The sequence below is a fragment of the Gavialis gangeticus genome, unplaced genomic scaffold (assembly GCF_001723915.1).
Source record: "Gavialis gangeticus isolate Ggan-Ray unplaced genomic scaffold, GavGan_comp1, whole genome shotgun sequence".
Lineage (NCBI taxonomy): Eukaryota > Metazoa > Chordata > Crocodylia > Gavialidae > Gavialis > Gavialis gangeticus.
Genome location: NW_017729011.1, coordinates 24,170,355 through 24,187,050, shown reverse-complemented (window position 1 = coordinate 24,187,050; position 16,696 = coordinate 24,170,355). Strand labels below are relative to the sequence as shown.

Below are 16,696 nucleotides of genomic sequence, written 5' to 3'. Positions count from 1 at the left end.
CTGAGAGCTCCCCCATGCCAATCCCACACCACCAGGGGCTTCACTGGCTTTGCTCACCTAAAAGCCAGCCACTTTCCATAAGCCTTGCGTGGAGACATGGCAGGTGTCCCTTAGAGGAACAGTGTTTGTCCCAATATGTGGCTAGGCAGGGTGGTTAGGTCCCCAGTGTTTTGGACCATGGCAGTCCAGAAGTCTATTTCGCCAGGGGGTTATGATGCTTGCCAAGGAGTACAATAATCTATCCACAAGACAGAGTGCACATACGATCCAGAGATCCTATGGAAGTTTCTCACCGGTGTTCCAGGATTTGCACTGCCTGTTCCTTGGTTTCTCAGCGTCCTTTAAGGTGTTGGGTTTGACCATTAAATCCCTGGAAGGACCAGGGTTTCCTGCTACAGAGATGCCTTTCTCCCATCTTCTATCCCATCTGCCTTCTGCCTCAGCCTTTAGTTATATGACTAAATCAACTATTCGATGTTTACACCTAAGCTAGCCTGGTGGATCTCTGCTCATGTTGCCTTTACAGGCATTTTCTCAGCCCTTCACCTAGTTCAATTATCCTGAACATTAAGGGAACCTGCAACCTCCAGTAAGCAGCAGAAGCTGGTTCTGTAACTAGAGGCCAGGCTGCCCTGTTTGGCTTTCAGTGACTCCAGCTCAGTGCCACTGAGGTAGCATCCCTCCCACTTCCATCCCCACCATGTTCCCAGGCAGCAGCTTTCTTTCAGCAAGAACCCCAGGGATCAGTAGCTACTGCCATAAGTGTCCATCACCAAGGCCGAATTGGCATTTCACCCACTGTCCCTCTTTGTCAATCTAAAGCACCCAGAGCCCCATGATCACTAAATAAGCACCCTATGCATACAAGGCAAGGGAACAAACTCATGCCCGGATAAAGCATTCTTTGCCAGGGCAGTGAGAAGAAGCAGACAATGCTGGAAGATGTATTGGGTGGGAGGGATTTGGGGTTCAAGGCAACCTTCACATTCAGACTGAGTCTTCCAGAACTGGGGCATGTCCAGAGCAAAAGCACCACCTCGGTCTAACACTGAGATGCACCGGCTGCCAAGGTCCAATCCAGGTTTCCCCAAAGGTGGGGCATTTGGATCTAAGGGCTTTGTTCATGCCCATCTCTCATATCTCGTAACCTGGCAAATGGAGGTCTGTCAGGTTTAGGAGGAAGGATCTTCCCTAAACAACTCCACCCTCCAGAAATGGGATGGTGTACGGGCTGGAACACCACATCTCGCTGACACTGGTGAGACTGCACAAGGCAAGGGGCACAGGACTGAGAAGAAGGGGAACGGGAATAACACTGGATCAGGCTGCTCAGGAGATGTCATCACTAATGGGAAGCCAGGCTTGGCCTGAATTCCTCCCTACAACAAGTGTAGGACAGCAAAACAGCATGGACAAGGGAGCCTGTCCCATCCATCACAAGAGATAGCAGAAAACTGTCCCAAACTGCTGGCACTGTGCAACTTTTGCTGAGCAGTCCTTCCTTCACTGCAAGCTGGGACCTGGAGAAGACTCTAGCAGAGAAGCTGGGGAGGGCAGCCACTGCAGACTGCTTTTGCACAGAAAAATGGCACAAAGTGTTTGCAATCAAGAGGTTATTCTGCAAACATGATGGATGCGCTGGAAACACTTTCTGTACGCAGACTGACCATGCAGCAGAGGGAGAGGACATTCAGCTGCACAGGACACCTGAGGAATAACTCTCATTCTTCATGAGCTGGCTCTGAGTTTGCCTAACTAAGCTTGCGTGTCCTGGCTCATTAGCTCTTGGAGCCAGCCTTGTTTTCAGAAGCCAATGTGGGCCCCATCCTTTGTGTTGTCTGCTGCCTTGCTGCATGTTTTCTCGAGCCAGCTAGTGAAAGGACCTGCTCTCCCCCATGCCCCGAGACGACACAGTTGCTCAAATGGCCAGCAGCCCCTGCAGCATGCACAGCACCCTGCTCCCTGCTTCTCCCTCACGAAAGCCATTTTAGCATGCTGTGCCCCTTGCTGGGGATTTCCAGCTCAGGGCCTCCCTTTCCCGCTGACCTGACACATTCTCTCCTTCCCGCCACCGTTCACCTCACCCATTTTTCGTTATGTTTGTCTTGCTCTGGCACCTCTTATACCCACCCACTAGTTATTTGTGTCGGTGGCTTTTTATCAGCTCACCCCCATCCACGCCTGGCTCCTTTTGTATGTGGGGGTGGAGGCCTCCGGTTTGTGACAGCCATTTATAGCAGGCCCTGGTTTACAAAAGCCTGCCCCTGCCCTGACCTCCCTTAATTCCTCCTCTCCAAAGCCTGGTGAGGTCTCATTTGAGGAGGAGGTGGGGGGAAGCTCAAGGATTTACTGAATCCTCCCTCGCTCCGGCATCCTCCGCATTCCCTCCTCCCATGGGCCTCATGTGATGCTGGGGAGGGCTGCCATGCCCTGCACTGTCCAGTGCACCCATTATTCTGCCGTCCGCCCTTTTATTCTCAGATTCCCACTCAGGCAGAAAACAGGGATGACGGAATCTGCCTGGAATCTGTTGTAGCAATTAGAGGCGGCAGTCCAGAAAGTTGGTCTGAAGCAGGGTGGTGGACGGGAGCCTTTGTGCACCTAACGAGGTGCTGGTTTCAGCCTCCACCTTCCAAAGGCCCAGTGCACAGGCCCCAGCAGAGAGGGACTAGACCCGCTGCGTGTTCAGACGGCACGCTGCCCCTGTCTGCTCCCAGCCCAAGAAGGAGCTCCGTCTGCAGGTGAGGAAGCTACATCCAGGAGTAAGTATACAAAGAAATGCACCTGCTGGAGTGGAGTCAGAAGCAACGCAAGGGCCAGCATGAGCAATGGGCTGTTTGGATGCATCTGCACTGCACCGCAGCCCAGCTGACACTGCAGCAGAGCTGGCAAGCACTCATCACCCCAGGGAGCGTCCCAGCCGCTCAAAGGGACGTGTGCTCAGCCCTGCGTTCCTATAAAACTGGGGAGTCCACACTACACACAGCAGAGCCCAGGCAGGGGGGCAACAGGCCACCCCAGGCTGCTCCCTCTCCGGCCAAACTTCTCGCATGATGGAGCAACAGCTGACTTGTCGCCCAGTGATTTCCCTCACTATGCTGCCTGTGAATTTTCATGGGTCATTAAGACTTGTCCTTGCCTTTTCTTTATGGCAAAATTCAGGGTGCTGCAGCTACACAGGCATGCGAGCACAGGACAGAACCCACCTGCAGACCATTCCCATGACAAATATAAGGACCCAGGAAAGCCTCTTCCTCCATCACCACAAGAGAGAAAGGTGCTAAAGACCCTGTTAGGGGGCTCCATTTTCTTCCAGGTGTACTGTGGTTATTGTCATGGCATCACCAGTTGCTGTGCCAGGCAGGTTGACCCATTACCCAGTCCATGGTTGGAGGCTGTGTGACGAAGGGAGCTGCGATGGTTTGGACACATCACAAGAAGGCTGGACACCCTTGCCAACACCATAACGCAGGGCATGGTGGAGGGAAAGAGAAAAAGAGGCAGACCCAAGAAGAGCTGGGGAACCAATATCAAGGACCGGATGGGGCTTCAACTGACAGGTGCACGAAGCTAGCCAACACAGGGCAGAGTGGAAGAGGGTTGTTACAGCATCCAAGGTGCTCCAACAGTCACAGCGGCCTTGGCACTGACTTGACTTGATAGACAGATAATGATTTAGGGATGTCTGTAGCCACTGTAGGCCACAAGGCACCAGGAGCAGGAATTCAAAATCTAGAGGTCTGAAGTTCCACAGACGGCGACAGGATGCAGCAGAAAGTGGAATCTGGTCCAGGGCACCCCCGGATGGATAGGATCTGCATGCACCTACGGCTGCGGTAGATAAGGAAAGCAGGTAGAAAGAACAGGATGACCAAAGCATAAACAACAGGTGTATAGGAATGCTGTCACTCAATGCATTCATTAATCAGCAAACTGTAAAGGTGCACGGCACCAAATGTGACTGATCATGAGAAAAGCATATAGGAAGTTACAGCCACACCTGGTACAATAGATATGGGAAGTATACAGGGGCGTTGTAATGATTAAGCTCATATATACGTGCTTCTCATGATCATTGCTGCCGCCTTGCTCCATCTGGCAGAGCTCACAGCCACTGGGGCACTTTGCAGCAGTACAAGGTTTGTGCTGGGATAGCACAATCAGGTCTGGGCCCTACCAGAGCTTTTCTACGGGGGAGGATTCAAGTCCAACACCAGTACCTGCCTTTTTCACTTACAAAAGTATCAGAAAGCCCTTTCATACCTTCCTGCTTCTGTAAGAGGCAGCTCTTGGCTCCTAGTGGAATTCAGCTCTTCTTGCCTGAACAGCCATTATTTGCACTCACATGATGGGTTATGTAAGTACAGAATGAAAACTGCAGTCAGGAGGCTAATGGCCAGGGCACAGGATTTGCCCTGATAATTACATTAATAAATATGGAAGAGTTCTAGCCAGCTGTGAAAAATAATTCAAAGTTCAAGCCTAAACAATATGTCAAGAGACATAAAACACAGTCAGATTATTCAAGTCACATTTACCTTACAAGGATACAATTGTGAACCATGTTTGACTCTGTTGCACTGGTACAAATCAGGAGTAACACCCAGCCATTTTATTATTTACCAGTGTAACAGAGTAGGAACTTGGAGGAGTGAAATCTTGCCTGAAAGTCAGTGGGAATGTTTCCACTGACCTAAGTGGATCCAGCCTTTCCCTCTTTTGAACATAAGCTGTTTGGGACAGGCAATGGTGGTGATTATGTGGCTGTATGATGCCTCCCACTGGAATAAATGGGGCCCCAGATGCTACCACAGCACAAGCAGTAAGCAAGTAAAAATAATGAAAGTGCTTGCTGCCCTGAGTGACAGGGAGCTGATGGACTCAAGGAGGGCAGAACAGCAATTTATCACATCAAAGCCAAACCCTGTGTGTTTGTGTCTGTAACTCTTCTCCTTAGCACAAGGAGGCTGACCAAGAAGAGAAGCTTTTAGAAAACAGAGAGAGCTTTCTCAAGGAGAAGGGGAAGCAAGTCTGTCTCTCCTTCTCCAAGTTTTATGCAGATACAACATAAGTATAGCTCAGTCCAGACTTCACTGCCAGGGAGGAGGAGAATTTTACATACCAATGTGTCCTCTTCAATGCAGCTCTCTCACTCTCTCTGATATAGATGCTTTGTTACCAACAAGCGTTTCATGCTTGTGGGGTGCACACTTCTGCACTTTTACCTTCTGTTTTTACCTTTTTATGACAAAGGTTTAAACAGTCTCTTTCACACATACACTCATGCACACGTGTGCACACTAACACCACTGACTTGAAGATTAAGTCACTTGGAAGTGCAGCACTCTCAGGTGTAGTTCTAGCATTTCCCCTGCTGCAAAGAGGAGAGTTCTGTTAAGATCTGTTCAAGCCGGTGCTATTCTTTTGGATGCAAACCTCACTATAAAAGGAGAATTTGTCAATAAACAGATTAATAGTAGACCAGTCTTAGGAGGTGGATTTTAGCCACATGGGAGAACAGCAGATGGACACTCCTATTCCACTAACCCAAGTGCACCCAGCAAGCAAGCAGAGAATCTGCAGGGATTCAATACACCAAGCTGGTGTTGTGTAATCAAACCACCCCCTGACTTCATGAACTACGGTCACCTCTGAAAGAGAAACTCCACAGGCTCCATGCTGTGTGATCTTGAAGAACATGCTCCTTTTAAACTCCAGTTGTGGTCTTCCTGGGGGTCAGTGCCAGGGACACACACAATATTTGTTCTTAAATATTCATTATGAGGTCTGAATACGTATACAATATTCATCAGCAAATTAATAACAGCCTTCACTGCGGCACAATGCTCTAATAGTGGAGCCCGTCACCCCGAACCAAGCTGCAGCACAGACTCATGGAACGGGAAGACCTGATCACAGAAGCCACCGCACAACCAGAAAACCACCACTGTTTTCTACAAAAAGCCTGTTCTTGGATTAACAAGGGCTACTTGGCCTTTTCCTACATGTGCCATAAGAGGAACACATGTTCAGCAGGCAAAACCTGATGTAGAAAACATGCTGGGGCCCTGCCAGCCTACCCTGAAATGAAACTGGAGGGGGCTATGTTTCCCTTCAGAAATATGTTCCACTCATTTAGTGGTGGATTAGGATGGACTTCAAAGGCTAATGCGGAATAGGAGTCAGATATAAGCCCTTGCTGAGTCTGGTTTTGCATTTAATGGTAGCTTGCAAAACAGTGTTTTTTTTAAGATGGGCTTTGTGACCTTTCCTGCCCTCTCAGGATGAAGAACGAATCCCAGCAGACTATATTGTGTGATTTTATTATTTTGCCTGGACTTTACTTCGCAAGCATTAGGGATCTCAGATTTAAGTTTACTGGAAGACTTTGTGGGATCTTAGCAATATGTCATGATCTTTTGCCTCTGGACAGACACAACAGGGGATCTTTCTTTGCCAAAGGCTTTTTTTTTCCTACAAAATACCTTGTCACTAGAGCTAAGTAGTTATTAACCCATCAGAATTCCCAACCCCACAGTTTTAAAGTTTGACCAAAAAGCCCTTCCCTTCTCAGTGTCTCAGGGGTCTGCCTCAGGTCTCTTGGGATGTTGTATTCTCCCTAGTTCAAGAGTCCCAAGACTGTTGCTAGACAGGATTAAATTTCTTGTTAGGAAAACTCAAAGGTGTTTTAGATTGATGTTTTCCAACATAAAAAATGTAACAACAAAAAGAGAAAGACTCATGGCAGTCTATCCACACACACCTGTGCTGGCATTAGGAGGAGCGGACTCCAGGTCCTTTTGTTGACTGTCTGCAGATTTGCTCAGCTGAAAAGTGCATCTCTTTAGAAGTAAACTGTGTCCCACATGCTGTGTGGAGAAGACTAGAGCCAAAGCTGTCAGTTGAATAATCTTGCAAAAGGTTGAGTCACAGTGGTGAAGCATCTTGCAGCTTCCTACCCACAGAGAAAGGAATTTGGGGTGGACCAGCAATGGATATGGGAGATTTTATGACCCCACAGGTCCTGCTCCTTGATTAACCTTTCCTGTCCCAGGTTGACCAGCAAAGTCTCTGCTACTAAAACCGGTATGAACCAGAAGACAAGACCCTTGACAGGAGAAAGGGGTCTTGGGAACTGTCATAGACCATGCAGGGCAGTGGGTATCAAGGGAAGTGGAGAATGGCTACAGGTAAGGAAAGCAGCAGCACCTATTCCTCCTTTCTAAATCAGAAAAATTTTTAATCTCTTCTTGGGTCTCCCACCACTAACACCACCTCCACCCACTGTTTGCAAAGCCCTGTTAGGAGGTTGAATGTGTGAACAGCGATTTCCCCAACAACCAGCCTACTCTGAGCAGAGTTGGGACAGCATTGCAGCTTCTGGGGCTCTCTCTCTTCTACTGTTCTCATCACAGTTCACCAGAAGGTACTCACACCCAACTGGGAGGCAAGGGACTGATCAGTCACTCCACAGTGCCTTCACTGGGTGCCTTGAGATTGCTCTCTCTTCCAGCTGAACTGCAAGCCAAACAGCCCTGCTAGCTCCACAAGCTCAGCAGGACACTCAGCTCCTTGCTTTCCATTACAATAAGTTTCCATCTCTCTGAGCATATTCAGAGTCAATCACCCACTTGGGTTTCGTTTCCAGCAGCTCCAATCACAACCAGGACCCTGATGAAAACGTTCAGGATCCCTAATGTCTGCAAATGTTAGACATCCATTCTTTGGCAACAGAGTGCTTTTGCACTCATGAAGGGATAGTGATTTAAGAAAGAGGCCAGTTTGAAGCCCTAAGAATCCCTTCTTCACCCAATGCCATCCAAAAGCAAGGGCTCCCATTCCTCACAGCCTGCCTCCATGCGTGTCCCTCTCACTTTGCTACAGGACCTATAAATCAGGCTGCAAAACCCATAAAAGGCAAAAGCATCATTTAAATCAGCCCCACTAGCCAGGTTATCCTAGAAACATCTTAGACCTAGACCCATACCAGCATCTAGCATTTCTAAATTGTTTGCCAGAGAAGTGTACCTCCTCTTTAGTAGCGTACCACTTCCTTACTGATTCCCTAGCACCTTCTGCACTGTGTCCTTCAAAAGCATTCAATGTCATTACCCCCTTGTGAGCCAAGTACTATCTCCTTTTTAGAGATGAAAGAGGTTCCCAAAGGCTAAGTGACTTTCCCAAGTGTGTGGCAGAGCCAGGAAAAGAAACCAAAGAGCCCAGCTCCTGGTTCTAGCCACTGAAAGTCCTTTTAGTTTCACAACTAGGGTTTCTAGTCAAACCCAAATGGAAGGGATGCTCCATTCCCTAGGAATACGAACTTGCAGACAGGGAGCAGTATGCATGCAGAAGCTCACCTCTTGGGTATGAGCAGGGGCAGGCTCAGGAAGCTAGTGGGAGGGTTGGATACACCATTCTCAAGCAAGTGAATGAAAAGACCTTCTTCCCAGAAACAATTTTTAAAGCCCAACACTGTTGACTCATGAAGCAGCTGACTCCAGCCCACTTGTGGGGAGGAACTGTTCTTAAAAAAGTATCTGCAGAAGAACAAATCTGTACTACAAATAGATAAGTGAGGGGGGAGTTGATTTTTTCCATGGATGATTTGTTGCTAAGACATCACACGGATGAACAGCAAAGACTGACCCCTCCAGTCCCAGCAGAGGTATGGAAGACATCTCCCACCTCCTCTCCTGGGTTGGAGTGACTGAACAGAGCACGACACGGGGATTTATTTTAGATACAATATGGAATAAGAGGATTATCCTCTTAGTGATGGCAGAGACAAGCAAAGCACTTGAGCTCACCTGCATAAACAACAGTGATAAAGGGGTGACTCACAAGAGGTGCTGGGCCCAGTCCCATGTCAGGGGTCAGACAAGACGCCTGTCACTGCCTCTGCTACAGCAGGAGCCTCCACAGGTTTGTTCCAACACCCCTTGGAGCCAAACAAAGCCAGGACTTCAGCCCCTGGGATCCTGCACATGGGACTAGGGTCTCTGTAAATGGTACAGATCTGTTTCCACTCCAGCACTCCACACACAGCCACTGGTAACCCTCTGATGTGGGTATGCTCCCCATCTTACAGAGTGGGGAAACTGAGGCAGAGAGGCTGATGTGAGTGACTTTCCCAGGTTTATTTGGGGTCTTGCTCAAAAGACACAATAAGATCTTGGCAACTCAGAACCCAAAGACCTATGCAACCACCACTATCCTGGGCTCACTGTGGCCTGCATCTGTGCCACCCAACAAACCCACAAATAAATGAGCAAACATCACCCCCAGACAGTGAGGAGGAGCAAAACAGGGTTGTTTTTAACATAAAAAACCTACCATGCCAGGGGCAAATTTTGTCATAGGCAATGGTTCTCGCCAGAGCCCAGGGTGCATAAGGGCATCAGCTGCCTCCTTCAGGAACAGGCTGGGGGTGATGTGAAAGGAAAGCGGTCCGTTCTCCTGGCCTCCCCCAGAGGTGCTGCGGAAAGCATGCGAGAGAGTCCAGAGCCTCTGGCCGGCAGCTGAAAATGTGGTCTTGAACCCATGCTTGCCACGGGTGTCTTGGGCCTTGTTCTATGTTATGCTGACATTTTTCTGCTTCAAACACCCTGCGCTGATTGAGAACAAGAGGGATCGAGCCTGCGAAGTGCCCGTGGCAAGCATTGGATGTGGTTAGCTTGGGAATGCAGCCAGCCTCACAGGAGCACTCGGCACCAGGCGCACGTACAGGACAGACTCCACTTCAGCAGCTGAGACGGCTGCTCCCGCCGGCTCCTTAAATGTCATCCTAACATTAACCACACACGTCACCTGAAGCTTCAAACTCCTCCAGGCAGCTCCATGGATAAGGGTCCTCCGACCTGGTCTTAAACCCCCACTTAAAATTCCAGCAGGGAAACAGCAGACATTAGGCTTATCTGCCCAAGACATCACCCTGCTTCCTTCGTGTTGGAGGACACCTTTGACACACAATAAAAAGGGAGCAATGGGCTGTTTAGAGCAAGCACATTTAAAGGGAACAAAACAGTCTCCACACAGCAAGAAGTTGCAGTAGTGGGGGAGGGGGACGCTTTCTGAGTGAGATTTCTCCATCTGAACACCTGCGTGGGCACGTGCACTGCAACTGGGAAGCACGTTCATCCTACAGCTCTCTCCTGCTCTTCCAGCAAACAGACACAATCATCCACAGCTATTATCCAAGGAAGGTGGCCAGCAGTCAGGATGCCTGCAGGCTATTCCCCAGCCTGACAATAACTTTGTTGGGGCTTAGGCAAGTCTGGCACATGTTGTGCTTGAGTTTACCCATCTGTTTGAGAGAGAAACTACGCACCTTCCCAAGTGCCGTGAGATTTAATTAGTTTCTGGAGAGCTTTGGAGTCAAGGCATAACAGAAACAGAGAACATTTTGCACATGCTAGTGCTACAACTATTTAAAGAAACTCAGGGTTTTGCTGCTTGTCTCCAATTTACATTTGCAAGCTTCACAATTAAATCCCAAGTGCAAGTCACCCAGATGCAGACTCCAGAAACTTGTCTAGTTCCACGCAGTCCCATGCGGCACCAGGTGTGTAGAAACCGGACGTGCCTCAAGAAACAGGAGAAGAGAGGACGCAGGTGCCAGGTGCCAGCAGGACACTGTACCCAGGTGAACTGTGGGGACCTCAGCCATGACAGCAGATACTGGGCCCTTTTTTTACCCTTGGCCCAAACCAAAGTGTCTGCCACCTCACTCTTGGGAAACAGTCAACAGCGGATGAGACATTCAGAAGCCAGTCAGCATGAGTCTGATCTCTCTCGCTTTTGTTCCCTTTCTCCCTCCAGGGAGGTCAGCATGGTCCCCACCACGAGCTCTTGCAGCTCCCCACTATCTCCAGAAAAGAGCCTGACAGAGGCGGCGGTGATGCATTGTATCAGGCACCCAGGCTGTGATGTTTTTAACTGGTAACCAGGGCCAGACACAAGCCTGATACTGTCTCTCCATGACACAAGACTGAAGATAGTCAAGTAAAGGAATGTGCACTCCCCCCAGCCAGGGGCCTTTCACTGCAAAGACTTCCCCAAGGGAGGGGAAAATGGGGAGCTGACATGCCAGAGCTCCCAGTTTCAAAACACGCTCACACTAAATGCACAGCAGGATTTACCCTCCTGTCCCCACAGTTTGCTATTTTTTAAGGCAAAGTATGTTGAATTATTAAAAAATGGCTATTTTCTAGTACCCAAAACCATGTAAGAGGAACTTGATGCCTCTGGGACAAATACCTTGGCACAGAACGGCCACCATAGGAGGCCCCTGGATTTCCCCAATGCTTGCATTATTTCAGTTTCAGTTTTGCTTCTCACAACCATCCTGCATAGAGAAGCCACAGGTTGGCAGGTTTTTTATTCCCTCAGTTATATTTCATCTGTCCTGTTCATGTCTGCAGTTAGAGGGACAGTCTCCATGCAACCAGGAGCTGAAAATAGCAGGTCTCCCACTGGCTCTGCAACAGTGGTGCAACAGCAAGTGAGCTTGGGAAGCCTGCAAGCAGCCGAGACCTGGAGGATCAAAATCCCAACCTGGTGCCGTTTCCAGCAGTTCTGTTGTGCCCCAGCAGTTTCCCTGCTATACTTCCAGGTTGAAGCTGAAGGTGAAGTAGGAAAACTCCCCAGGTATCTAAACAACATTTAGAGCGAGACAGACAACTCTGCTGATACTTTGAACAAAGAAATGGAAAGAGTTATGTTTCCATGGCAACAGAAAGGCATGTGCTTATATTAGTAAATCCCTGCTGACCTCTGCTGATCTTTCTCTACCCTGGTCAGTGTAAGGGATTAGCGGAAGGGCACACTCCCAGCCTCCACTCAACAGGAAGGGAAGCAGGGCAGGCCTGCAAGGGGCTTTCTTTTCTGTTGGGTTGCCTCTCCCCGCCCCACTGACCGCTCTGGGGAAGCGTTTGCCATGCTCCTGGCAACTCGAAGCATTCAGCAAGAGACAGGGAGCAAGCATGGGGGGGCTCTTGCAGAAAGTGTTTTTTAAAGGAACTTCCCAGGTGCCGTGAAGCTCCTTGGGGCTTTTAACACAGGGGTGGTGACCCAGTAGCTCTTTGGCATCTTTCACTGGCACAGACTAAAGTCTGTGGCATTTTAAAAAAGCCGAGCAGAACTCCTGACATTAATCGCTTAAGCACCAAGACCATGGCCATGCGATTCTTTCCAAGCACTGAGGGCTTTCCAGAGCACTGGCTAATTTCCACTGATCTTGCTTTGGCCTGAACAATTCCCAGTTCTGCATCCTTTCTAGGCGCCCCCTTTCCATGGACTTTTAAGATGATTTTTCTGCTCAGCTTATATAGTCTGGATGCAGGCATAGAGGCTTCCCAGAAATGTTTACCTTCCAGTGACCACCACCCAGCAGGGGGGCTGCCACCACTGCTTTGTACAAGGACTGAGCACCTGTTCCCTCATTGTTCTCCACGGACTAGGAGAGGCTCTGTTGAATTAGGTCCCCTCCCACAAATAAAATCTTTATTTGATCTTGCTGATCTACTGATAGATCACATCGCTGCCAGAAGCTGGAGGATTCTTCTGCTTTCAAGGCATTGCCGCCCACTGGACAGCCTCCTTGGTGGAGGCTTATAGGGCACTTGCTAAACCTTCCAGATTTCTGGAAAGAGATTGGAGGAAAATCTGCAAAGATGATGATTCATTAAAAATTCCTCCTACCCGTTTTCCATAGCAACGATTCAAGCTTTTACACTGCTGTGCAAATAGCACATGAAGCAGGAGGCCTGCTGCAGCGAAATGGAGGCAACACTTGGGCAGAAGTGCCATCCGTCAGGTGAATCTAAGTGTCATTCGTATCGTCTCAGGCGATCATCTTGACAGATCTGACAAGCTTTGCTAAGACGACTACGACAATGTGACAAGGGACCTCAAAAGAAAACCCAGGGCAAGCCAAAAGCTGTGCTGGCAATTCATTCGACAAAGGGCCCATCTACAAGATCCCACAGCTTTTTGGCAGAGCCAGGGTGCTGTCTCAGCCCCTTAGACAAATCTTAAACTCAGCAGAAATCAAAATGCTGCGGGTACAAGTCTTGCTCTGCAGTGGGCCAGGGTAACTCCTTGGAGTTCAACCTCTGTAAAGGAGATCAAATGAGGTCTTTCCTGCCTCAGCTCGCTGTGTACTTTCACAGCTGTTAAAACCCACCCCAGAGGTGCCTGCATGTTAGCACATATGTCAGCTTATACGTGTAAAGCAGTGAGAAGAGAAGAGTGGGACTTCCCATCAGGAAGTCAGGGTTGTATGCACAGTGCCTCAGTTTCTCCTTGTGAAATAAGTACAATTGTTACCTACCTCAAAGGAGGAAAAGGCCAGCTCTGAGTAAGACCTGGAAGAGGATACAAGAGCTGTAATTCTGTGTTTTATGGCTGCTGTAATTACCCTGCCCCAGTAAATCTTTGATCTTTTCATTCTCATTGCACCCTGGTATCCCCTCTCAGCAAGCCCACCTCTGGGCTGACCTTCAGGGTTCTCTGATCTCCCAGCCACTTCCACAAACCAAACCCTAAAATTTGGGGTTTCCTTTGTATTCAAGGAGCCAAGTTTGCTCCCAAGCTTTAATTTCTAATTCCAATCTACAGACTTTGGCAGTCAATACAGAGTGTGGAGAAGGGAGCGCTGCTTTGTCACAGGGCTTTGAACAGCCTTTGTGAGCTGAGCTGTGTGTTTGTCAGAGCTAATCTCGAGAGCCTGCCCTGGAACAGATAGCAAAGCACCAGAAGAAAGGCTTGTCTGCATGTGTCCCTCCTCAAGAGGTGGCCAAAGCATTTGCCAGACCAAAGGCACGTGACCTAAAGTGCTGAGTTGTGTGGGACCAAAAATGCAGGGAAGCTGGGGTTTACATCTGCCTTCCAGAATCTGCTTAGCGAGACTCCAAATCAACTCGACCCGCGTTAGCCAAGCACTACTCTGCCCTTTATGCTGGAAGCAGCAGAGTTGGGTCTGTCCAGAGAACCTGGGTCTTATCCCCACAGGGTTTCCTTCACAACTGAGCACTGAGAGCAAACGGGGCCCTGGTTACGTCATAGCATGGCCCAGTGGTTACAGCTGGGGACTGGACATCTGAACTGTTCTCAAGCACAGTTTGACTGTTATCCTGAGGAAATCACCCAGCTTCTGTGCCTCAGTTTCCCCTACATGTAAAAAGGATAATAGTTACCTGCTGTATAATGTCAAGGAGGGACTTTTTTCCTAAAGTCCTTAGAAATCCCAAGGCGAGAGGTGGCAAAGGAAGGCAAAACATTTACTACAACTCACTCTGGTAGCAAAACTCCCCCTGCAGAGGGGAACTAGCTGTGTGTCTATGAAAATTATGCCTTCTGCGGATTTTTTTCTCATTCTTCATCGACAGGACACCTATTCCAGCTGTAGCAGGAAGAGAGAAGTCCTCTGTAAGGTGTCGTCTACAGAAAGGCTTTGCCCACGCAAGGCGAAGCAGACCAGCAAAACTCCCCAAGGAGCATCCCAACCCCTGCACAGCCGTGGGCTGAGCAATACTGTGAGCCATGGGCCTTCCTTCTGCACAACACAAAGCCACCATAATTGCTTCACACTTTAAACCAGTAGCTATGGTTACTAGGCACAAAAGCCAGCCCTGCTGCTTCCCTGTGGCCAAAGGAATTCCAGGCACTTGGAGCCAATGCACCAGACAAAGAAGTTGGTACAGGGGAAAGAATAACTCCCGCAAAAAACAAAACTTAGCTCAACGGATGCATACGTGGTCTGGGAGGAGCAGAGCAAGGCAGAAGCAGGATAGCTGCAAGCGGAAGGACTATGGGGGCACAGAAAGAGCTGAGGGCTCCCTAGCTTTCTCGAAGGGATCTTATTGCAAGTAAAGTAGAGACTAGCAGCAAAGCACTCGCGGATTCAGTAGTTCACTGTTCCTAGTTCCCCTCATTTTCCCCTCACTTTTTTGCATGCTGGTGCCAGACCACTGCTGCCCTTGCTGGGGAGGACTGCAGGCCCTGGCCCGGCAGCCCTGCAGAGGGCTAAGGATGCCAGTTCAGTCCCCATCTTCCTTCCCGTAGAGAGCTGGGCTTGTTCCTGACACAACCTTATAATCCCTAGATGACGAAAACAGATGTCTAGGCCCAGCAGATCCCTAGACACCCATTTCTGTAGGAACATAGGGAAGTCTATTTTCCAGAGAACGCAAGAAATTAGACCCAGGAGCGAATTTTAAGTCCATGAGGAAAAATCTTCTGCATACCTTCAGAGGCCCAAAACAGTCAAGCACACTCCCAAGTGACAAAAGTTTCAGGCTTGAAAGAACATTCAAAAGAAAGCTCCGCCAATATGATGCCGTCTTTAAGCACCTCAACGCCCCCTCCAGATAAAGAGTGGATGGCCTGAAACTATTAAGGGTTTCTAAAATGAGCGCCTTTCACCTCCTGCCCTTCCCCCATGCACCCCCCACATGCATTTTATAGTAGGATTACCAGCCACCAGCACACATAGCTTATCTCCCCTGGATGCACCCTACAGGAAAGCACTGAAATCTCTTACCTGTTTGTTCTACATTGATGCAACTGTGAGATCTAGGGGACTTTACTATAGGGTTTTGTTATGGAGAACAATTACTGCGATCGCCGACTACTAAATTGCACAAACACTTCTCTAACCTCCCTAGTGCATAAAGATACACACCCACACCCAGACACAGCTAAAGTCTAAAATGCCTGTATATCTTTCAGATAAGTTTCCAAGGTTTGCAGGTACTACTTCAAAAGCAACATTTCAGTCACTTCCACAAACACTAGTTCAGGCAGACAGTGGAGCCAATGTTAGAGCACATTAGCTGGGTAACCATGAGACAGAGAAAAAGAAAACTTACCCCAAAGCAGGAGAAAGAGCGGGAGCAGGGCAGCAACATGGTATGCCCTGGATATAATTCTCTTTAATTCCATTGCGAGCATGAAAATGCCTGTTCTGAAAGCCTCAGGAGAGAAGCAGCAGCTGGAAGTTGGTAGGTGTGGGCTCTCCCCACATCCTGGACTTTGGAGAGTTTTTCCTAACAGAAGCAATCACTCCACTCGTTGCCGATTTAGGGACTAGCACTAACGGGGTGGACAGAGTCGCTGTCCACTTTGAAACGCTTTATACATGCTGCTGGAATGAAGCAAAAACCTTGCCTGGATCACACGGACCGGACTGAACGGGACAGGCCAGCTCAAGAACATACACACCAGCCCGCACTGCCGGAAACACTGGGGAGTTCAGGTGGGCGAGCAAGAGGGGAATGGCATGCTAGGCAGCACGGGACAAAGCTGGTATTTTATGATCTCTCCCCACCACAGCTGGTGAAGCCGGTGAGCCCCATGGCTCAGCTTCATGAACCAAGAGACAAACATAGTTTCATAGTTAGTTTCATAGTTTCTAGGGTCGGAAGGGACCTGAGTAGATCATCTAGTCCGACCCCGTGCCGTGGCAGGAAAGAGTACTGGGGTTAAACGACCCCAACAAGGTGTTCATCTAACCTCCTCTTAAAAACCCCCAGGGTAGGAGCCTGCACCACCTCTCTTGGAAGTTGGTTCCAGATCCTAGCCGCCCTGACCGTGAAATAGCGTCTCCTGATGTCCAACCTAAACCTACCCTCTGCCAGCTTGTGACCGTTATTCCTGGTCACTCCTGGCAGTGCTCGGGGGAACAGGGACTCCCCCA

General features: G+C 49.1%; 1 protein-coding gene across 3 annotated transcripts in view; it reads right to left on the bottom strand.

Annotated features, from left to right (window-relative positions):
- The window catches only part of CRB2 (crumbs 2, cell polarity complex component), a 76,892-nt gene extending 60,746 nt beyond the window's left edge, over nt 1-16,146 (bottom strand). For 2 of the 3 annotated variants that reach the window (XR_002096238.1, XM_019510874.1), the window contains exon 1: nt 15,870-16,144. Coding sequence is in view for 2 of the 3 variants with exons in the window: in XM_019510874.1 (XP_019366419.1) it covers nt 15,870-15,951 (82 nt within the window). In the remaining variant the exon portion in view is untranslated. Of the gene's footprint in view, nt 1-15,869 lie in introns of all 3 variants that reach the window. The other variant, XM_019510875.1, reaches the window with a different exon arrangement.
- Nucleotides 16,147-16,696: the final 550 nt, after the last annotated feature.